Raw genomic sequence first — 23909 nt, forward strand, 5'->3', positions numbered from 1 at the left:
AGGACAGAACAGTAAGAGCCCATCAGGGAGGTGGGCTGGGGCCGGAATATAGATCAGATCTTTAGGCCATGACAGAGTTTGATTATTCTACTAAGAGTAATGAGAATGTATTGTGTGGATTTTCAGCAGAATAAAAGGACCATTGTGTTTGAATGAAATGGAAATGTAGTTTAAACATTAAAAATAAAAATTAAAGGGCTTCCCTGGTAGCTCAGTGGTAAAAAAAAAAATCTGCCTGCCAATGCAGGAGACACAGTTTCAATCCCTACCCTGGGAAGATACCTCCTGCTATGGAACAACTAAGCCTGTGCACCCAACTATTGAGTTCAAGCTCTAGAACCCAAGTTCTGCAACCAGAGAAACCACTGCAGTGAGAAATCCACACCTTGCAATGAAGAGTAGCCCCACTTCATGCAACTAGAAAAAAGCCCTCGAAGCAACGAAGACCCAGAACTGCCAAAAATAAATAATAAGATTATTAAAATAATAATATAATAGGTCTTCACTTGTGGCTCAGCTGGTAAAGAATCTGCCTGCAATGCAGGAGACCTGGGTTCGATCCGGGTTGGGAAGATTTCCTGGAGAAGGGAACGGCTACCCACTCCAGTATTCTGGCCTGGAGAATTCTATGGACTGTATGGGGTCGCAAAGAGTTGGACACGACTGAGCGACTTTCATTTACACTTACTAATAATATAATAAAGGACCTCTTGGCTGCTTTGTGGAGAATGAAAGAGTGGAGGCAGAGAGATCTCCACAAGAAATTAGAAAGCTGCTGAAATAATTCAGGCGAAACATGACTATAGCTTGGAACAAGGAGGTCATGTTGGAAGTGGGGAGGTGTGGTTGAATTCTGGGTCTATTTTGAAGGTTGAGTCAATAGGACTTGCTAACAGACCATGTTCTCCCTTGCACATCTAGCTCCAGGAACTCCTCCACATATATTCCCTAGGTGGTTCCTCCATCTTCACTGGGGGGCTGACTTAGAGAGGCCAACCCCAGGCACACAGCTAAATTAGGAAGTTTCCAGGTATTGTTGGACAAATGAAGTTAAGACTCGGGCCTATGTTCTCCATGAACTGCCTCCACTTTTCATCATTAGCCTATTTAATGACACGGCCTCTGCTTGCTGTCTCCTTTCTTCATTAGTCTGCCTAACTTCTACAGACCCAGTTATTCAGTAGGCCTCTGTTTCTCCAAATGGGTTGTTGGTGACACCCAAAACAGTCCACTGTATTTGGTGTTTGTATTTGATACAGAGTATGGGGTGGTATAATCTGGGGGTCAGTCCTCAGACCCAAGCCAATGATATACTCCCATTAATTTACACAAAATACAATGGGGTCAGACATGATCCCACAGGAAACACGCATAACACTTTTGCCCCAGGTTGGGCATTTCTGGAGAGCCTGGGAAAGGTCACGTTGGCCTCACACTCAGGCCAGCTGAGAGGGGAAAACAACCACAGGGGAGGTGACCAGTTGGCTCTGGAGTCAGCAGGCCTGGCTCAGTTTGTGTTGTGTGGCAGGGGTGGGGGGAGGTTGGGGGTGGGGTGGGGGGTGCATTATAAATGCAGCCAGCCAGAGGGCCCCTGGACTCAGAACCTAGGACCACACCAGTCCCTGAGAGCTTGTAGAAGCTTCACTGAGATGAAGTTGCCAGGCCAAGAGGAGTCTGATGTCTCCAGTGCTAGTAAAAATGTGCCCACAGGAGAGCTGGACAGTGGCCCTGGCTCTGGCCTCAGCCCTGATGGCCCCTTAGACACAGAGAGCAGGGAACTGGAAGTACCCAAGGACCTTCCGCTCTTCATACAACTGAATGAGCTGCTGGGTTGGCCCCACGCGCCCGAATGGAAAGAGACAGGCAGGTAAGTGGGATCCAGGACAGTTTTATGGAGTCCTTCTCCTTCCCCCACTGGGACCTCCTCCATGACCCCCAGCTCTTCCTGTGTGTGTGGAGTTAGTATTACCACCATCAATCATGAGTTTATTTCTGTGTTCCCCATTTCAGACCCTCACGCTCTATAGTGCTCAACCTTTTCTGCAGTCTGGTTTTGAGTTCCCCAAGATTCAAGATGAGGGGGTGACTTCCCTGGGGAGGGGTTCTGTACCACTGGGCCCACAACTTCCCCCTTGTCTCACCTTCCCTGGCTCTCCTGCGTCCTTACTCTTGGACCTGGGAGAGATGCCCCCAGTAACACTGTCTGCCCCTCTCACCATAGGTGGGTGCTGTTTGAGGAGAAGTTGGAAGTGGGTGCAGGCCGGTGGAGTGCCCCCCACGTGCCCACCGTGGCACTGCCCAGCCTCCAGAAGCTCCGCAACTTGTTGGCCAAGGGACTTGTCCTGCTGGACTGTCCAGCTCTGAGCCTCCAGGAGCTCACAGGTACCCTGGGACCCTTTGCTGGGAGGGTCTAGGCATCCTTATGATTCCTCTAAGATTTCCCCCATGAAGTCTTAGAATTTTCCAGAGCCTACCCCACCCCACTCTTGAGAATTATCCACCCCTGTATCACAAGGGAGAGATGGAAATGCAGAGGGGAAGAGCAAGTCCATTGGCCCCTATGTTCCCTGAGACTCTTGGAAGGGAAAGGAACTTGGGCAGAGGGGAAAGGGGAAGAATTCAGGGGCAGGGAGTTCTCAGGAAAGGGTGGGAGCCCCACCTCTGTTCTCCAGAGCAGGTGACCAGAGTGGAGTCGCTGAGCCCAGAGCTAAGAGGGAAGCTGAAGGCCTTGCTGCTGCAGAGACCCCAGCACCTCATCCAGACCCCATGCACCAGCCCCTGCTGGAGTAAGAGGCCCCTCCCTGGGCCCAAGACCAAAATCCCTGGGGTGGGAGGACCCCAAGTCTTCCCTCACCTTCCTGGACCTGCAGTGGCCTAGCATTGGCTCAGACCTCAGCTCAGGACTCGTGGGTGAGAAGAAGCAGGGGCGGTAGTGAGGGGAGAGGAATGGAAGGGCTAGAAGCACAAGAGCCAGAGCTCTGTGAAGAGATGTTTTTGGTGGGCATCGTGGTGAGCTTTACACACAGCATCTCATTTAATCTTCACAACAACACTGGGAGGTAATACCATAATTATCCTCATTTTAGTGATGAGAAAACTGAGGAATAGAGGGGGGAAGGTGTGCTCCAGTTTCCATAACAATGCAGAGCTGGTCAGGGAACCCTGCTGGATCCATCCCCAAGGCCTGTGGCTTTTTATAGTATAATATACAGATATTCAGCTTAGTTCAGTTACTCAGTCATGTCCAACTCTTTGGAACCCCATGAACTGCAGCACACCAGGCCTCCCTGTCCATCACCAACTCCGGAGTTTACCTAAAATCATGTCCATTGAGTCAGTGATGCCATCCAACCATCTCATCCTCTGTCATCCCCTTCTCCTCCTGCCTTCAATCTTTCCCAGCATTAGGGTCTTTTCAAATGAATCAGCTCTTCGCATCAGGTGGCCAAAGTATTGGAGTTTCAGCTTCAGCATCAGTCCTTCCAATGAACACTCAGGACTGATCTCCTTTAGGATGGACTGGTTGGATCTCCTTGCAGTCCAAAGGACTCTCAAGAATATTCTCCAACACCACAGTTCAAAACCATCAACTCTTTGGCACTCAGCTTTCTTTATAGTCCAACTCTCACATCCATACATGACTACTGAAAAAACCATAGCCTTGATGAGACAGACCTTTGTTGGCAAAGTAATGTCTCTGCTTTTTCACATGCTGTCTAGGTTGGTCATAACTTTTCTTCCAAGGAGTAAGCATCTTTTAATTTCATGACTGCAGTCACCATCTGCAGTGATTATGATGTAGGTTTTATTTATTATTATTATTTGGCTGTGCTGGGTCTTCCTTGCTGAGCAAGGGCTTTCTCTAGTCACGGCAGGTAGGGGCTGCTCTCTAGTTGGGCTTTGTTGCTCTGTGGCATGTGCGATCTTCCCAGACCATGGCCTCAGCCCATATTCCCTGCACTGACAGGTGGATTCTTAACCACTGGACCACTAGGGAAGTCCCCAAAGCCTGTGCTCTTAATCACCACATAGTCCTGTTTTGTAGGATCTGCCAATCTGAGAGAGGCTTCTCAGGAGGAGGAAGCCCCCTTGAAGGAACAGGTTTGTGGCCCTTCCAAGGGCAGGGCTGGGAGAGGGGTCAGGGGAGCCACCCTCCACTGGGCTCCTCATCAAGATCCTGCCTACCTCCTCTCCCCCTAATAACCTTTCATCCTTTCATCCAGCATCAAAACCCTCTAAGACAGAAGTTCCCTCCAGGGGCTGAAGCGGGAGCTGTGTTGGCAGGACAGCTGGGCTTCCTGGAACAGCCACTGGGGGTCTTTGTGCGACTGCGGGATCCAGTGGTGCTGGGGCCCCTTATTGAGGTGCCCCTCCCCAGCAGGTCAGGTGTCTGAGTGGGGGGCCAGGGATCCTGGAATCCAGAAAAGGCCTTCACCCAGGAGGGTATTTAGGAGGTCTTCGGGCCCAGTTCTCTAGGGTGTGTGTGGGATGGTGCTTAGGGAGGGGTAGTGGTTAGAGCTGCAAAGAAGGTGTGAGCATGTATATGGGAAGTAGTAATGAGGTCAGAGGCCAGGGCTGCCCTGTGAGATAGCAGCCTCTGATTCTCTCCAGGACATGGTTCTTTCCTCAGGTTTTTCTGCCTCCTCCTTGGTCCCCCTACACTGGGAAGGGGCTACCATGAGATGGGCCGAGCAGTGGCCATCCTCCTCAGTGACCTGGTGAGCTGGACAGGCATGTGTGTCTGTGTGCATGCACATAGGCTTGTGTCAAGTGAGTGAGTGAGTGTGTGTGTGTGTGTGTGTGTGTGTGTGTACTCTGTAGATGTGACTAAGTATGACAGTGAAGCAGTGTGGCTTCCCATCTGTGAGCAGGAGGACTGAAGTTGCCTTGGCTACCACCACAGCCCCCTTACCTAGCACAGAGATGGTACACAGTAGGCACCCAAAGATACTCACGGAATGCATGCATGCCTGAATGAATGCGTGAATGACTCATCTGCCTATGTGACCTGTGTCTAGTTTTGAAAATGCATGTAAGAACAGATCTGTATTTAGACTGTATTTAGTGCCTCTCTGTGCCCCTATCCCCAGCAATTTCAGTGGAGAGTTCGGCGGGCCAGCAGCCTTCATGACCTTCTGGCAGCCCTGGATGCTTTCCTAGAGGAAGTGACAGTGCTCCCTCCAGGTCGATGGGACCCGACGGCTCGGATTCCCCCACTTAAATGCCTGCCCTCTGAGCACAAAAGGTATCTGGGTGGGGGGGGGGGGGGCGGGGGCGGGGGGGGGTGGTCATCATGCCATAGAGATCCTTCCAGTGTTGAGGAAGGGCAGTGGGGGCGGGGGGCGGGAGGAAAAGGGCAGACCTGTGTTCTGCTGGACCACTCTGTGGCTGTGAGACCTTGAGTACCTTTCCCTGCTGGAGTCTGGCTTTCACTCCTATTAGAAGGTCACAATGTGACCTGGACCTTGTGGAGTTGGCAGCGCCCCCAGCCCGCTGACACAGAAGCCGCCGCCAGGGGGTGGCCTGCCGAGAATTCAGGCGCCGAGACGCGGTCAGGTCTCAGAGCCTTAGCCAACTCGGGTTCCCCTGGTCCTCAGGCTCTCCTCGCAATTGCGGGTGGCCAAGGGGCCTTCTGTCCGGCGAAGGACCCCAGCTGAGGACAGGCACGGCCGCAGGCAGCATGCGGCCAACCCGGAGTTGCGGCGGACAGGCAGGTGAGGCGTGCTGGGGTGGGAGCCAGGGTACCTTGGGTGGGGGGACAATGGGGTGCCATGGGCCCGAGGTGTGTGCTCACTGTGGGGGGCGAGGGAGAGGCTCACCTGGCCCCAGGGACTTGGGATTCTGAAGCCTGGATCACTGACAACCCACGTGCGGGAGGCTGTTCGGGGGCCTTGTGCAGGACGTGCGGCGGAAAGCCTCGTGGTACCCCAGCGACTTCTTGGATGCCCTGCACCCCCAGTGCGTCTCGGCCGTGCTCTACGTTTACCTGGCCACCGTCACTAACGCCATCACTTTCGGAGGTCTGCTGGGAGAAGCCACCGACGGTGCGCAGGTGGGTGGGTGGGAAGCAGGCCTATCTTCTGTGTTCCACCAGCCATGCCCTACCCCTCCTCTAGTGTCTATGAGTGGGCTGAGGAGGCTCCCAGGGAACTGTCAGCACAGGGACCATTGTTGTCTTCTAGGGGGTGCTGGAAAGCTTCTTGGGCACGGCAGTGACTGGAGCTGCCTTCTGCCTGACGGCTGGCCAGCCCCTCACCATCCTTAGCAGCACCGGGCCAGTGCTGGTCTTTGAACGTCTGCTCTTCTCCTTCAGCAGGTAGGAGAACTCCCCCACCTCACCTGACCTCAGTGGCACACCCTCAGCCTGGTCTCAGCTGGGTCAGTAGGGGAGGGTAGAAACTGGCTCCAGGGGCACCTGACCTGGGTTAGGTTGGGAGTAAGAGTGGGCCCAGGCAAACCCTGCCTGTCTGTCACCGCCCCCAGAGATCACAGCCTGGATTACCTGCCCTTCCGCCTGTGGGTGGGCATCTGGGTGGCCATCTTTTGCCTGGTGCTGGTGGCCACGGAGGCCAGCGTGCTGGTGCGCTACTTTACCCGCTTCACCGAGGAAGGCTTCTGTGCTCTCATCAGTCTCATCTTCATCTATGATGCTGTTGGAAAAATGCTGACCTTGACCCGTGCCTATCCCATCCGGAGACCTGGCTCTCCCGCCTATGGCTGTCTCTGCCAGTACCCAGATACAGGAGGTGGGTGAGGGAAATTGTTGTTTGGTCACTAAGTTATCTTCAACTCTTTTTGCAACCCCATGGACTGCAGCCTGCCAGGCTCCTCTGTCCATGGGATTTCCCAGGAAAGAATATTGGAGTGGTTGTCATTCCCTTCACCAGGGTATCTTCCCCACCCAGGGATTAAACCCATATCTCGTGCATTGGCAAACAGATTCTTTACCATTGAGACACCTGGGAACCCCGAGGGAAATAGGAAGCTTGGCAAAATGAGGGAGGATGCAGGAAGGGCTGTCTCCTTAGTTAAGTTCAGCAAAATGCTGAGTATCTACCCAGGAGCCAGCAGCAAACTTCCTTTCTCTGGTTCTGAGTCAGATGAAAAATAAGTCAACAGAGCAGGGCCAATTTCATCTTTTATTCTGCCAGTGCTAAGAGAAGACCGCGGTTATATCTTTGAGCATGATCAAACCAAAATTGGATCGACTTACCCACCCAGTCATGGCCATGCTGGACAGAGACTGTCTCACCCTAGAGGAGCAGAGCTTAATGCATGCAGGGTGCTCACTCCCTAGTGAGGGAGAGGAAGGGGCAGGACCAGGCATGCCCAGCTTCTTCTCCCAAAGTCACCAACCAAATAAATCACTGCTCTTGCCCTGGGCCATGTGAGTGACTGGGTGGAGAGGAGCTCGGAGTATTACACCAGCACATTTCCCTCCACATGGCCAGGAACACCAGGACTGGGGAATAGGTGTCCTCTCAAGAGTGCCAGACTCTGTACCAGGCACGAACAAGAATAATTCTGATGCTGGTGGAAACACAGATGTGTGTGCTCAGTCATTTACTGGGCATTTGCTTTGGCCAGTCCTGTGCCAGCCACCAGGGATACAGATAGGGAGGGAATTTGAAGGGATAAGGGCAAGAGGCAGTGTCCTGAGAACAGACTGGGTAGTGACTGGAGACAGCAGACAAATGAGTCAGAACAAAGAACTCTCTGGTTCAGCTGGACCTGTGAAATTAGGCTTCTGATTAGGGCTAGAGAAGGTTCCCAGGGGAAGAAAACTCACTTGAATTCTCTCCTTCCCAGGAAATGAGTCTCAGTGGACAAGCACAAACTCTAAAGACAGAGATGACATCTTGAGCATGGTGAGGGGCTGTTCCTGGGAGGGCCTGAGAAAGAGAGGGTGGAGGTCAATGATGTCAGTGGTTCCAGGCTCTTCTGACCCTTCATAGGTCACTGAGGCCCAACCATTTGCTATGGCTGGAGATGTCTTATCTGGTGTTCTCAGTCTGTGGGCATCAGATGACCTTTATCCCACTGCCCCTAATTCCACCCTGGATGACCTCTCCACACAGGACCTAGGCCTGGTCAATGCGTCCTTGCTGCCTCCACCTGAGTGTGCCCAGCGGGGAGGCCATCCTCGTGGGCCCGGCTGTCATACAGTCCCAGACATTGCCTTCTTCTCCATCCTCCTCTTCCTTACTTCCTTCCTCTTTGCCATGGCCCTCAAGCATGTAAAGACCAGTCGCTTCTTCCCCTCCGTGGTGAGTGTCACCTGTACTTCTGTGGGAGAGAACTGGCTCTTGGCCTTGGGCCCTATCTGCAAACGGGAAAGGGGCAGACGGAGGGGGTGGTGGCCTGAACCTGACTGAGTGCCCGCTGGGTGGCCAGGTACGCAAGATGCTGGGTGACTTCTCCTCGGTCCTGGCCATCCTGCTAGGCTGTGGCCTCGATGCCTTCCTTGGCCTAGCCACACCGAAGCTCATGGTGCCCAGAGAGTTCAAGGTGAGAGCTGGGCGTGGAGGGGAGAGGGCATAGCAGGGTCAGCAGACAGGACCCTAGAGGAGGAAGATAAATCGATACCACACTTCTCTAGCCTTCCATTTTCTCATTCATAAGATAGAAATAGTATAATAATGGTCTCACAGAATTGTTGTGAGGGCACATTGTGTGCCAGACACATAGTAAGCCTAGGATAGGTAGCTACTGTTGCAGGTAAGAGGTTAAAAGAGTGGTTCTGGTCAGCCAGCCCTGGGTCTGAGTCCCATTTCTGTCACTTCCTAGCTGTGTGTCTTAGGGAAGTTAACCCACATGCTGAGCCTCAATTTCTTCATCTATAAAATGGAAATAATAAATAACAACAGTTTCTGCCTCATAGGTTGTTTTGAAGTTCACAGAAGATCATAATCCAAAGCACTGTCACATTACTGGGACTAGCTCATACCAACACCTCAATTAATGCTAGTTATTGTTGTTCTGTGTTCTCCCTACCCTTGGCATGGCCCTGCTCACTACTCCACACTCTCTACTTTGCACCCCCAATTGCCTGCTCTGATACAGTCAAGCTAGAGCTCCCTGCCCAGGGCATGACAATGCACCAGACAAGATTCAGCATTCACTTAGTAACTAAACTTTGTCAGTGCATTTGGAGACCTCCCCTCCAGCTTCCCTCAGAACAAGAAAGCAGCGGGGCTCCAAGGCTCCAAGGCAGCCTTAGGGACTCGGAACCCAAGAGAGCAGCTGGGGCCCCTCCCGACACAGACGCCTTGTAATCAGAGCAGACGCAGGCACACCCAACCCTGCCCCTGCCCCAGACCAAGGCAGGTCTGAACCTGAGCTGCCCAGCCCTTGGTCTGGGCAGGGGGGTTGCTTAGGGAGAAGTGCTCTGTACTTCAAGAAGTGTGGGCGGGCCTCATCCACTACCTCCTCCTCTTGCAGGGAGGGAAGGACCCTGAGAATCAAAGTCCAGATCCCCTGGTTCCAGCCCAACCCCCAGGCTGGTCCCCATCCTTCTGCTGTTTGCCATCCTAGCCCTGGGATGCACTGAACCAGCTGTGCACATAGACTGCTCCCACCTAGCATCCAGTGTCTTAGAGCGGGTGGGGAAGGGGACATTGTGGAAGAATGCCATGGCTGGAGTGTGTAGATGAGGTGTTCTTAAGATAGCCTCTCCAACATGTCCATGGACTCCTCTTCCCCAGCCCACACTCCCTGGACGTGGCTGGCTGGTGTCACCTTTTGGAGCCAACCCCTGGTGGCTGAGTGTGGCAGCTGCCCTGCCTGCTCTGCTATTGTCTATCCTCATTTTCATGGACCAGCAGATCACAGGGGTCATCCTCAACCGTGCTGAATACAGATTGCAGGTAAGGCCTGCGGGGTCAGACCCTAGGTCCCTGGCCCAAGGTACAGGAGCTCCAGGGTGGGGTCTGGGTTCCCCCTCTCCCACCCCAGAGGACAGAAGGCCCAGATCTGGGCTAGCTTCATCCTTACTGCCCCACACTACCTGCAGAAGGGAGCTGGCTTCCACCTGGACCTCTTCTGTGTGGCTGTGCTCATGCTCCTCACATCAGTGCTTGGGCTGCCTTGGTATGTCTCGGCCACTGTCATCTCCCTAGCCCACATGGACAGTCTTCGGAGAGAGAGCAGAGCCTGTGCCCCAGGGGAGGCTCCCAGTTTCCTGGGCATCAGGTAAGGCCTGTATTCAGGAGACTGGAATGAGACGTGGGCAGCAAGGTCGGGTACTGGGTACAGGGCAGAGTTATTTGGGCAACTTGAATTCTAAGCGAGTGACTCCAGAGGGCTCTCTCACTGCCCCATGAACACTGCAGTGGGGTGAATGGGTGGGTGCTGGTCTCCTTCAGCCGTGGGACTGGGAGGGGCCTCCAGGGGAGCATCATGGAAGTGAGTGTGAAGGCTGAGCAAGGATGAGGTGCCACCTAAGAATCCCACTCAGTGTAGAAGCACCTCATTGATTTATAGAGTAACATCACAAAAACAATTTTATTGGAAATGCAATCTAATTGTTGAAAGTATGGGAAATCAACTTTGTACATTATGAAGTAAAAGTTTTTATGGTAGTATAAGATTGCTTAATTTTCCATCAAAATAAAAACAAAGAGCAACTTTGAACTTGAGCTGCTGAAAAGGACTGGGACCCTTGTATGGAGATGCCCTGTCCCTTCTTCTCCACCAATTTTTCACACAAAGCTCAGGTCCCCTCCCTTCCAGGGAACTATCAGGGGATCCTCCATTTCCCTCCTGCCAGGGCCCCCAACCTGGCACCCCAGGGGCTCCCCCAAAGCTAACTCCTCCTTTCCCCACAGAGAGCAGAGGCTGTCGGGCCTGGCAGTATTCATCCTCACAGGAATCTCCATCTTCCTGGCACCTATACTCAAGGTACCTTAGACAAGCCAGCATCAGGGGTAGGGCAGTAAAAATAATAAATACAGCAAGAATTGACATTGGCTGAACATTTACTACGTACTGGCACTGTGTTACGTTTTCTTAACCCATAGTCTCATTTAATCCTGACATTACCCATGAGAAGCATATGCATTTTTAAGTGAGGAAACTAAAAAACAAACAAACAAACAAAAAAACACATACACAAAAAAAACCACACAAAAAATTTAAAAATAAATAAAATAAAGTGAGGAAACTGAAAGTTAAAGAGCTTAATGAACTTACAAGAGACCACCAAGAGAGCTGGTTTCTCAGATCTGAGAACCTGTACTCTGACCCAACTGGCTTTCTATCCAGTGGAGCAGAGACATGCCATCATCCCCAGGGGCCAAGCACTAGCTACTCTTACTCCACACTCAGTGAGGCTTAGACTAAGAACATGATCATCACAACCCAGTAAAACTTCTGAGGCAAAACCCCTTCACATCTCCCTCACCTGGGAGAAGGAGGTGGGAAGGGGAAGGATACTGAAAAAAAAAATATGGAACCAAGCCCCTGTCAGCAACACATACACATGAATAAAAATTACGTAACAAGTAACAGCAGAAAGGTTCAACAAGCCAGTACAGCAGAGCAGTCAAGGAGGGTGTGGAGAATTGCACACAGAGCCACTGGCAGGACGACAGGAGGTTAGGGGAGGGAAAGGTCATGCAAGCTCGGTAAGAGCAGAGTACTTGAAAGAGCCCGATGGGCTGGATCGGCCGCTGACTAAACCAGGTGACTCCCGCTCAGCAGATATTTACCGAGCGTAAACCATATGCCAAGCACTGTTCCAGGGACTGCGGATATAGTGGTGATCAAAGGAGATCATCCACATCTTGCATTCTGGTGAGAGGAGAAAGATAAAAACAATGAAAACAATAAAATAGGATAATTTCAGATAGTGATAACTTCTATGAAAAATAAAAGAGGGTGGGGTCAGGAGCACTTTAATGGTGCTGGGCAGGGAAGGCCTTTCTGAGGTGTCACGACAGGAGTAATGAGAGGGAGGTCAGGGAAGAGCATTTAGGTTGAGGGAATAACAAAGCAAAAGGCCTTACAAGGGGTAGAAGTAAACTTGGGCATCTTGAGGAAAGGAAAAGCGGCCAGTACAACAGGAACAGAGAGAACAGAGAGGAATGTGAGAGAGAAGAGTGGAGAGGCAATGGGCAAGTTACTTAGCCTCTCTGAAATTCAACTTCTCCATCTGCAAAATGGAGACAATTATAGAATTTACCTCATCTGACTGATGTGAAGATTCAGTGAAATCAGGCATGCACAGTGGGTATGTTTAGATCTTGGAGGCTGGAGGCTGGGCTTGGGGCCTAAATGGGGTTATCTGGGCAGCTGGCAGAGGCGAACTGCTTTGCCAGCTCTCCAATTCTCTCTACCAGTTCATCCCAATGCCTCTGCTCTACGGCATCTTCCTGTACATGGGGGTGACAGCGATTAGCAGCATCCAGGTGAGCCCATTACTTCCTACCTGCATTTGCTAGTTCTCCTCCTCTTTTCCTGCCTCTCCTGGGCACAGAGCCTCTGCTGGCACACTCTGGGTGGAGAGGGGACCAAGGGAGCCTTCTGACCTCCAAGCTAGGCTTGGATAGCTAACAGTGACGCCCTCCAGACTACCTGAATACCCTGTTTTTTTCCTCCCCTTGTTCCCCCAGTTCACGAAGAGGGTGCAGCTATTATTGATACCAGCGAAGCACCAGCCAGACCTTCTGTTCTTACGGCATGTGCCCCTGAGTAGGGTCCACCTGTTCACAGCCATCCAGCTTGCCTGCCTGGGTCTGCTTTGGATAATCAAGTCTACCCCTGCAGCTATCATCTTCCCCATCATGGTGACTCGCGGCAGGGTTGGGTGGTGTCCTGGTGGCTCTCTGAGCCTGGGAGGGTGGTCAAGGCCTCACAAGAGGAAGAATCTCTCCTCTGTCACTTGTCCTGGCTCTACCTGGTTGGGAATCTTAGGACAAGGAAAGATGGCCAAGGGATGACTGTGAGGCTCTGGACCTGGGCTAGCTGGTTCAATTTCTTTCCCAACTTCTTCGGGCTGATCAACCACAGGTAGGGATAGAAGGCCCAGAAGGAAACTGAGGACCTGGGAGAGGCAAGGCTGGCACTCTTTTACACAGTTAGGTGATACTGTAAGAGTCTGGATTTGTTCTTACCCACTGAGGAAGTTAAGAGTCATGGGCTTTGCTTTGGAACCAATCTGGTTACTACATCTCAATTCTGTGACCTCTGAGAAGTTAGCAAGCTCCCAGGGTCTCAGTTTCCTCCTCTGTACAATGGAAATAATTGTCATGTCTACCTCATATGAATGTGTTAGCATTCACTGAAACTATACACAATGCTTTGCACATGGGAAGTGCTCGATAAATGTGGCTGTTGTTAACGTTCCTGCTGCTATTGCTGACGTCCCTTGGCTTTGTCTCTATCCCTGCAGTTGCTGGGCCTGGTGGGGGTCCGAAAGGCACTCGAGTGGGTCTTCTCACCACAGGAACTCCTCTGGCTGGATGAGCCGATGCCGGAGAAGGAGAGGAACATCCCTGAGAAGGGCATGGAGCCAGAGTACTCGTTCAGTGGAAGTGACAGTGAGGATGTGAGCTCCAGGAGAACAGGGCAAGGGTGGGGGAGAGAAGTCATCTCCAGGAGCTGTAACTGAAGTATAATATCTCTATTAAGTCTGAAGATCTGATCAACACAGTGACTCCCCCTAGCTCTGTATTAACATAGGCACAGTGAAGGAGTGAGGGAAGTTTTTCTTCATATGAGTCCAGGGCTGTATGAGGGCTGGAAATGGTCAGGGACAAAACTCTTAAGTGGATTGTCTTACCCAGGATCTTTGTCTTAAGGTGGGTTTATATCCTTTCACTCTCTGGTCCTTTTCTCTCTGCTCTCTCTCTCAGTCTTTTGTCTTTTTATTCCCAACTCATCTTGAGATCTCTGTTCCACAGTCAGAGCTGATGTATCAGCCAAAGGCTCCAGAAATCAACATCTCTGTGAATTAGCTGGAGTAGGAGTATGGAGTTGAGACCCAGGAAACTGAGGTAAGGGTATGAGGGAAATACCCCCAGTGTCGAGGGTGGGGTGGTGGGGGCTCCGGTGGTGGAAAGCTCATCTGTATGCTGAACGGCTGTTTTCTCTACATGCTCCAGTCCTTCATGAACCCCAGAGTTGGGGAGTGGGTAGAAGAATCTCTCGAGAGGAAAGTTGGAAACAAGTGAGGGTACCTGGGCATGGCTCCCTGTGGCACTGAAGTCTAGCCAGTAGAGGGAGCTCAAGCTCACATCAACCTGGCAGGGACGGGAACTGGGGAAGGGAAGGGTGAGAAGATAAAAGAATGGAAAGGAATGGGAGGAGAGAAAGAGAGGATAAAGCTCCCTGCAGCTTGCTTGTGTGCTGAGCCTTGGAGGCTTCTTCCAGAGGCTGCCAAGAACCACACTACAGACCAGTGGGGGTTGGGGGGAGGGTTCTTTGTCACTTGCCCTCTCTGCCATTCTTTTATTTTATTCATCCATTTCTCAAAATATTTTCTTAGCACTTCTGGAGTGTCTAGGTACTAGTGGTATAATAGTCACGGTTCCTGACCTCAGGAAGTTAAAATTCCTGTGGGAAAGACACACTGGCAACTGTTTGAGTGGGCTAGTGCTGGCTCAGGGAAGGAGAGTGCGGCAGCAGACAGGCCTCCAAGGAGGGTGGTGAAGTGGTGGGAGTCGGGTAGGGCTTCCAAGAGGAAGTGGTCCATAATTTGAAATCTGAAGAACAAACAGAAGTTAGTCAGGATAAGATGGAGGGAAAACGTTCTAGGCAAAGGGTGCAGGACGTGCAAAAGCCTGGAATATTTCCCCTGTGATAAAATGAACTCTTTGGGGTTTGTCCTCTCCATGGTTCCCCAAGTCCAAGAGCCTGAGTCCCCACCGGCTGCAGTGGAAATTTCTGGGGGCTAGAGGGAGACAGGGCAAATCACGGGCTAGCCCGGAACAAGATCTCCTGAGCTCCCCTTACTCCCTGTCACTACGGCTTGGCTCTATTCGTTGTCTTACTTGTGTCCCTGAGCACTTGCTCTGACCCCACTATGTCTTCTCTCTGTTCACAGGTATTTACTCAGGAAGTCAGGAAATTACTGGCCTTTGGCTTAACTGCCAGATGCTCAGTCAGCTGGGAACCTGGAACACTGGGGCAGGACTGGAAGGCTACTGGCCAAGACCTCAGTCACCCTCCAGAGCTGGGGGTGGAGAGTGGCAGGGAACAAGCAGGCTTGCTTTTTGTGGTTAGGAAAGTCTAGTAAGTCAGAGGGACTGACCAGGCCCCATTCACTCTTTACTCCATTAAAGGAACCTAAGTCTAGGAGCCCTTCTCATTTTGAAACTTCTATCCTCACGGATTCTCTTTTATACAATCAGGGGGTAGTCAGGGAACTCTTCTCAGTTTGCAAAAGGGAAAAATGTCCCTCTTTTCAGAATAAGTATTCCTCTATTTTAAAGTGTTTCTGTGTGTATAAAAATAAACTTAATTTTTTTAAACCACAGAAGTCAATGAGATGACTGCAAAATATTGGAACACTCTAGAAATGTATAATTTTGAAATGGAAGCCATCCCAGAGATAACTAGGGCTCACATTTTAGTATATATTGTTCAGATTTATTGAGTTCTATAACATGCTTGATACTTAAGATGCATTGGATGTTTTCCCCATGTTAGTACTGCATACATATCCAACTTACTCTTTTTGCATAGAATAAATAACTTTATAAGCTGGAAAAGGTATCATATATATAAAAGAGTATATAAAATGTCTTCTGCAAAGGCAAGAATTTCTCAAGAGTATATACCTAGGAGTGAAATTAAGGAGTAACAATAAAAAGAACACCTGCCAAAGAAGACATAGAGATGGCCAACAAACACATGAAAAGAGGCTCAACATTGCTTGTTACTAGAGAAATATAAACCAAAACTACAATGAGATACCACCTCACACCAGTCAGAATGGCCATCATAAAAATATCTATAAACAATAAATGCTGGAGAGGGTATGGAGAAAAGGGAACCCTCTTGCACTGTTAGTGAAAATGTAAATTGATAAAACCACTGTGGAGAAGAGTAAAGAGGTTCCTTTAAAAATGAAACTACCATATGATCCAGCAATCCCACTATTGGGCATATACCTTCAGGAAACTATAATTCAAAAAGACACATGTAAAAAATAATAAAAAAAAAACCAAAAAATAAAAACAAAAAGCAAACAAAAAGACACATGTACCCCAGTATTCATTGCAGCACTATTTACAATAGCCAAGACATGGAAGCAACCTAAATGTTGCTATCAACAGATGACTAGATAAAGAAGATGTGGTACATATATACAATGGAATATTACTGAGCCATAAAAAGGGACGAAACTGGGTTATTTTTACTTATGTGTATGAATCTCCAGTCTGTCATACAGAGTGAAGTCAGAAAGAGAAAATTATTGTATATTAACACATATATATGACATTTAGAAAGTGGTACTAATGAACCTATTTGCAGGGCAGGAATAAAGATGCAAACATAAAGAATAGACTATGGACACAGAAGGGGAAGAAGAGGGTGGGACGAATAGAGAAAGTAGCATTGACATATATATGCTATCATGGGTAAAACAGATAGCTAGTGGGAAGCTGCTGTTAAACACAGGGAGCCCAGTCTGGTGCTCTGTGATGACTTAGAGGAATGGGATGGGGTGGGGGAGAGAGGGGATATATGTATACATATAGCTGATTCATGTTGTTGTACAGCAGAGTGTAATGCAATATTATAAAGCAGTTATACTCCAATAAAAAAATAAGTAACAGACAAGTAAATAAATAAGTAAAAATTTAAAAAGAACACATGTATCCAATGCTCAGGTAAGAGGTATCCTGTCATTGGTGGTGGTGGTATTTAGTCACTAAGTCATGTATGATTCTTTGCAACCCTCGGACTGCAGCATTCAAGGCTCCCCTGTCCTTCATTAATGCCTGAAGTTTGCTCAGATTCATGTCCATTGAGTCAGGGATGCTATCTAACCATCTCACCTTGTCGTCCCCTTTTCCTTTTGCCTTCAATCTTTCCCAGCATCAGGATCTTTTCCAGAGTTGGCTCTTTGCATCAGATGGCCAAAGTACTGGAGCTTCAGCTTCAGCATTAGTCCTTCCAATGAGTATTCAGGGTTGATTTTGTTTAGGATTGATTGGTTTGATCTCCTTGAATTCCAAGGGACTCTCAAGAGTCTTCTTCAGCACCACAATTCAAAACCATAAATTCTTCAGTGCTCAGTCTTCTTCATGGTCCAACTCTCACACCCGTACATGACCATTGGAAAAACATAGCTTAGACTATATGGAACTTTGTCAGCAAAGTGATGTCTCTGCTTTTTAATATGCTGTCCAGATTTGTCATAACTTTCCTTCCAAGAAGCAAGTGTGGGATGGGGAATACATGTAAATCCATGGCTAATTCATTTCAATGTATGACAAAAACCACTGCAATGATGTAAAGTAATTAGCCTCCAACTAATAAAAATAAATGGAAAAAAAAAAAGAAGCAAGTGTCTTCTAATTCCATGGGTGCAGTCATCATCTGCAGTGATTTTGGAGCCCAAGAAAAAGAAAGTCTGTCACTGTTTCTACTGTTTCCCCATCTATTTGCCATGAAATGATGGGACTGGATGTCATGATCTTAGTTTTTTGAATATTGAGTTTTAAGCCAGCTTTTTCATTCTGTTCTTTCACCCTTATCAAGAGTCTCTTTGAGTTCCTCTTCAATTTCTGCAATTAGAGTGGTATCATCTGTATATCTGAGGTTGTTGATATTTCTTCTGCAGTCTTGCTTCCAGTTTGTGCTTCATCCAGCCCAGCATTTTTCATGATGTACTCTGCATATAAGTTAAATAAGCAGGGTGACAAAACCCCCGGCCAGGAATGCTGAAGAAGCTGAAGTTGAACAGTTCTATGAAAACCTACAAGACCTTCTATAACTAACACCCAAAAAAGATGTCCTTTTCATTATAGGGGACTGGAATGCAAAAGTAGGAAATCAAGAAACACCTGGAGTAACAGGCAAATTTGGCCTTGGAGTACAAAATGAAACAGGTCAAAGGCTAACAGAGTTTTGCCAAGAGAACGCACTGGTCATAGCAAACACCCTCTTCCAACAGCACAAGAGAAGACTCTACACATGGACATCACCAGATGGCCAATACCGAAATCAGATTGATTATATTCTTTGCAGCCAAAGATGGAGAAGCTTTATACAGTCAGCAAAAATAACAAGACTGGGAGCTGACTATGAATCAGATCATGAACTCCTTATTGCCAAATTCAGACTTAAATGGAAGACAGTAGGGAAAACCATTATACCATTCAGGTATGACCTAAATCAAATCCCTTATGATTATACAGTGGAAGTGAGAAATAGATTCAAGGGATTAGATCTGATAGAGTGCCTGAACAACTATGGACAGAGGTTCGTGGTGACATTGTAGAGGAGGCAGTGATCAAGACCATCCCCAAGAAAAAGAAATGCAAGAAGGCAAAATGGTTGTCTGAGGAGGCCTTATAAATAGCTGAGAAAAGAAGGGAAGCAAAAAGCAAAGAAGAAAAGGAAAGATACCCATTTGAATGCAGAGTTCCAAAGAATAGCAAGGAGAGATAAGAAAAGCTTTTAAAGTGATCAATGCAAAGAAATAGAGGAAAATGACAGAATGGGAAAGACTAGAGATCTCTTCAAGAAAATAAGAGCTACCAAGGGAACATTTCATGCAAAGATGGGCTCAATAAAGGACAGAAATGGTATGGACCTAACAGAAGCAGAAGATGTTAAGAAGAGGTGGTAAGAATACACAGAAGAACTATACAAAAAAGATCCTCGTGACCCAGATGTGATCACTCACCTAGAGCCAGACATCCTGGAATGAGAAGGCAAGTGGGCCTTAGGAAGCATCACTATAAACAAAGCTAGTAGAAGTGATGGAATTCCAGTTGAGCTATTTCAAATCCTTAAAAATGCTGCTGTGAAAGTGCTGCACTCAATATGCCAGCAAATTTGGAAAACTCAGCAGTGGCCACGGGACTGGAAAAGGTCAGCTTTCATTCCAATATCAAAGAAAGCCAATGCCAAAGAATGCTCAAACTACCACACAATAGCCCTCATCTCGCATGCTAGCAAAGTAATGCTCAAAATTTTCCAAGCCAGGCTTTAACAGTACATGAACCGTGAACTTTGAGATGTTCAAGCTGGATTTAGAAAAGGCAGAGGAACCAAACTGCCAACATATGTTGGATCACCAAAAAAGCAAGAGAGTTCCAGAAAAACATCTACTTCTGCTTTATTGACTATGCCAAAGCCTTTGTGTGGATCACAACAAACTGGAAAATTCTTCAAGAGATGAGAATACCAGACCACCTGACCTGCCTCCTGAGAAATCTGTATGCTGGTCAAGAAGCCACAGTTAGAATTGGACATGGAACAACAGACTGGTTCCAGATTGGGAAAGGAGTATTTCAAGTCTGTATATTGTCACCCTACTTATTTAACGCCAATGTAGAGTACATCATGCCAAGTGCTGAGCTGGATGAAGCACAAGCTGGAATCAAGATTGCCAGGAGAAATATCAATAACCTCAGATATGCAGATGACACCACCCTTACGGCAGAAAGAGAAGAAGAACTAAAGAACCTCCTGATGAAAGTGAAAGAGGAGAGTGAAAAAGTTGGCTTAAAACTCAACATTCAGAAAACAAAGATGATGACATCTGGTCCCATCACTTCATGGCAAATAGATGGGGAAACAATGGAAACAGTGACAGACTTAATTTTGGGGGTCTCCAAAATCACTGCCGATGGTGACTGCAGCCATGAAATTCAAAGATGCTTGTTCCTTGGAAGACAAGCTATGACCAACCTAGACAGCATATTAAAAAGCAGAGACATTACTTTGTCGACAAGGGCCATCTGGTCAAAGCTATGGTTTTTCCAGTAGTCATGTATAGATATGAGAGTTGTACTATAAAGGAAGCTGAGCGCTGAAGAATTGATGCTTCTGAGTTGTGGTGTTGGAGAAGACTCTTGAGAGTTCCTTGGACAGCAAGGAGATCCAACCAGTCCATCCTAAAGAAAATCAGTCCCGAATATTCATTGGAAGGACTGTTGCTCAAACTCCAGTTCTTTGGCCACCTGATGCAGAAAAGTGACTCATTGGAAAAGACCTTGATGCTGGGAAAGATTGAATGCAGGAGGACAAGGGGATGACAGAGGATGAGATGGTTGGATGGCATCACCAATTCGATGGACATGAGTTTGCTCTAGCTCTGGGAGTTGGTGATGGACAGGGAAGCCTGGTGTGCTGCAGTCCATGGGGTCACAAAGAGTTGGACACGACTGAGTGACTGAACTGAACTGAACTGAACTGACAATATACAGCCTTGTCATACTCCTTTCCCAATTTTTAACCAGTCTGTTGTTCCATGTCCACTTATAATGGTTGCTTCTTGACTTGCATCCTGCTGCTGCTGCTGCTGCTAAGTCACTTCAGTCATGTCCAACTCTGTGCCAAGACCCCAGAGACGGCAGCCCACCAGGCTCCACTGTCCCTGGGATTCTCCAGGCAAGAACACTGGAGTAGGTTGTCATTTCCTTCTCTAATGCATGAAAGTGAAAAGTGAAAGTGAAGTCATTCAGTTGTGTCTGACTCTTCGTGACCCCATGGACTGCAGCCTACCAGGCTCCTCCATCCATGGGATTTTCTAGGCAAGAGTACTGGAGTGGGTTGCCATTGCCTTTCCATGACCTGCATCCTAGTACCTCAGAAATCCCTCTGTCTGTTCCTCGCATATTGCACCCCCAATTCCATTAAACACATCTTAATCTTATGGTAATTATTTTCTTGCTTTTCCTTATAGTTTTAACATTTATTTATGCATACTTATGTATTTATTATTTTGCTTATTTAAAAATTATTTATTTATAATTTATTTTATTTTGACTGTGCTGGGTCTTCACTGCTGTACTTGGTCTTTCTGTAGTTGCAGTGGGCAGGGGCTACTTTTTGCAGGTGCATGTTCTTCTCATTGCAGTGGCTTTTCTTGTTGGGGAGCCAGGCTCTGGTACATGGGCTTCAGTAGTTGCACCACTCAGGCTCAGTAGTTGTGGCTCACAGGCCCCAGAGCATACAGGCTCCAATAGTTGTGGCTCTTGGGCTCAACAGTTATGGGCTTTAGTTGCTTCTTGGCGTGTGGAAGCTTTCAGGACCAGGAGTCAAACCCGAATACCCTGCATTGGCAGGTAGATTCCTATTCACTGTACCACCAGGGAAGCCCTCTTTTGCCCATTTTTGATCATATAAATGGAATCACAGAGTATGAATTCTCTGGCTGCTGCTTTAACTCAACATTGTTTTGAGAATCATTGATGTGATGTGTGCGGCTGTAGTTTGCTCATTTCATTGCTGTGAAGCATTCCATTGTATGACTCTACCACAATCAATTATCCATTTTTCTTTGGACTCCAAGAATTCATTCCTGAAGCCACCTGGACCTGGTGCTTGCTTTGAGGAAAGTTAAGTTCATTCAAATTCTTTAATGGCTATATGATTTTTTTTAATTAAAGACTATATATTTTTAGGATGGGAAAAAAATCTGATTTTAATTTATAATTAACAAAGGTAAAATGAAGCTTGATTTTTTTGTTTTTGTTCTGTTTTGGTTTTTTTTGGCCTTGCAGCTTGTGGGACCTTTGTTCCCTGACCAGGGATTGAACCTGGGCCCCCTAGCAGTGGAAGTGCCAAGTCCTAACTACTGGGTCACCAGGGAATTCCCAAAATGAAGGTTTTTATTGGACTATTTGACAGCCTAAAAATTTTTCCCCAAAACATGACAATCCAAACGTCCTGTAAACAATAAACTGTGGATCCAAAGCACATAGCCTTTTTCATTACTGAAAATATTATCTTTATCTTATTTCCATTGGTCCAAGGTGGGTTTTAGCGGCATTATTTTGGTAATTTGGGCTTCTCGTTGCTTCATTTTTTAACCCTCAAAAATGAAAACTACTGTCTATTTTGCCATGCTTACCCTGAATGATTTAAGAAATCTTCTTCACTGTTTGCAACACTGGTTGAGAGTAACTTTTGGGGGAAGGTACACAATGAAAAAGACAGTACATAGTCTATTAATATAAATTTATGACCTCAAATAAGGATTTAAATAATTGGAGGGGACTTTCCCTGTTGTTCCAGTGGCTACTCCAGGTTTCCAGTGCAGGGGACTTAGATTCAATACTCGGTCAGGGAACTCTATCCCACATACTGCAGCTAAGAGTTAGAAGGCTGTCAACAAAGATTGAAGATCCCAAGTGCCCAAAATAAGGCCCAGTGCAGCCAAGGAAAGAAAGAAAGAAAAATGGAAGCCTGAATCAGTGGTGTAATTTTTTCATGGTGATGAAAGGCACTAAAACAGAGACATCTGTATCCATAAGAGAAAGGAAATATGAAGTATTAAGTTCTTAAATGTAGTTTTTAAAATTGAAGAGTGCTAATTTCCCCCTTCATCACATAAGCAGCACTTTTGAAGTAAACAAATCCCTAACTTGATCAGTTTTTTGGAATGCAGATCACAGTATGCCCCAACCCAGCTTCTGATGGTTAGTTGCATCATAAGCTCCATGGCCTCATCTCTGGGAAAGATTATACTTTCTTAGCACATTTTTAGGTTCATGTTACAGATTATAGGATTTTCAGGCTCTTTATTTCTTCTTTAGCCAGTTTTGTGGAATTGTATTTTTCTAGGAATCTATTCATTTTATCTAAGTTTTCATATATGTTGGCATAAAGTTATCAAAACCTTGTCTGTTTAATCTATGTAGCACACTTAGCTATAGTCCCTTATCATTTTGTTGTTGTTGTTGTAAATATTTATACATTTCTGAATTTTTAATATCATTTGCATTTTCTATTTTTATTCTTGGTCACTCTTGCCAGAAGTTACCTAGTTAGTCTATTTTATTAGTCTTTTCAAATTAACTTCTGATTTTGTTGATCTTCCCTATTAATTCTTTTACTTCATTAATTTCTACTCTTTATTATTTCCTTCTATTTTCTGTGATTTATTCTGTTAATTTTCTAACTTCTTAGTTCATTATTTTGAGCTTTATTTCTGCCATCGATTTTCTTCACAGTACCACTTTAGCTGCACCCCAGTTTTGATATAGTATCCTCATTACCATTTATTTCTAAGTATTTTCTAATTTCTACTATGAATTCCTCTTTGACCCACAAGTTGTTGAAAAATATATTTTAAAAAATTTCCAAATAACACTTAGTAGAGTAGGCACTTGAAATTCCAGGTGGAAATTCAGAATGTATGTGTATTCAGAATTCTTCTTTACAAATATAAAATCTTTCATTAAACAGGAAAGTCTTAAATGCCAGTCAAAGCAACTTACTTTTAATAAGCATTCTTAGACGCAGTGCTACCATAGTAAATTCATTGCTGGCTAAGATACCTATCAGAGATTAAGATATATTTTCTCCATGTCTTCGTGGGGGGGGCTGTGTATAACACAGAAGACTCTTTCTAAAGTATGTAGTTAGCCTCTTAATGGCTCTAGTAACCGTTCTCAGTTTACCCTGCCTTCCTCCATAAATATGTTATTAAATGAAGACCCTCTCCAGCACCAGGACACAGCTGGCAACAGCCTGTGCTGAAAGAGACAAGTGTCAGGTGTGTTCCCAAGACTCTTCCTGCCCTGTTGGAAGCTCCACGATTGAGGGCAAATGGGTCACATGGTGGCCACTGAGGGACTGGCTGAAGTGCTTCAGCTTTTTCAGAAAGCATTTTCATAAAGCTTGGACAGCAGGCCAATCTGCTAAATGAATGGAAATCTTTTCTTGTCATTCTTTCAAAAATGGATGATAGAGGTGAAAATAAAAGATGGAAGATACAAAAA

At 47.1% G+C, this 23909-nt stretch overlaps 1 protein-coding gene and 1 long non-coding RNA gene across 2 annotated transcripts in view; one reads left to right on the top strand and one right to left on the bottom strand.

Moving 5' to 3' along the window:
* Window positions 1–1649: 1649 nt before the first annotated feature.
* SLC4A9 (solute carrier family 4 member 9) lies at window positions 1650–15710 on the top strand. The gene is made up of 22 exons (XM_020880664.2): window positions 1650–1867; window positions 2222–2382; window positions 2673–2786; window positions 4046–4101; window positions 4224–4381; window positions 4631–4718; window positions 5091–5245; window positions 5598–5714; window positions 5878–6052; window positions 6183–6316; window positions 6484–6746; window positions 7810–7868; window positions 8079–8267; window positions 8395–8508; window positions 9705–9866; window positions 10013–10191; window positions 10827–10899; window positions 12339–12407; window positions 12612–12785; window positions 13391–13546; window positions 13902–13994; window positions 15044–15710. The coding sequence occupies exons 1-21, from the start codon at window positions 1650–1652 to the stop codon at window positions 13953–13955; spliced, it is 2868 nt and encodes a 955-aa protein (XP_020736323.2). The 3' UTR covers window positions 13956–13994; window positions 15044–15710.
* LOC139034400 (uncharacterized) overlaps window positions 7126–23909 on the bottom strand; it is a 41327-nt gene continuing 24543 nt past the window's right edge. The window contains exon 2 of the long non-coding RNA XR_011486871.1: window positions 7126–14702. This is a non-coding gene — a long non-coding RNA (uncharacterized lncRNA). The remainder of the gene's footprint in view (window positions 14703–23909) is intronic.

This window comes from Odocoileus virginianus, chromosome 3, assembly GCF_023699985.2.
Source record: "Odocoileus virginianus isolate 20LAN1187 ecotype Illinois chromosome 3, Ovbor_1.2, whole genome shotgun sequence".
Taxonomy (NCBI): domain Eukaryota; kingdom Metazoa; phylum Chordata; class Mammalia; order Artiodactyla; family Cervidae; genus Odocoileus; species Odocoileus virginianus.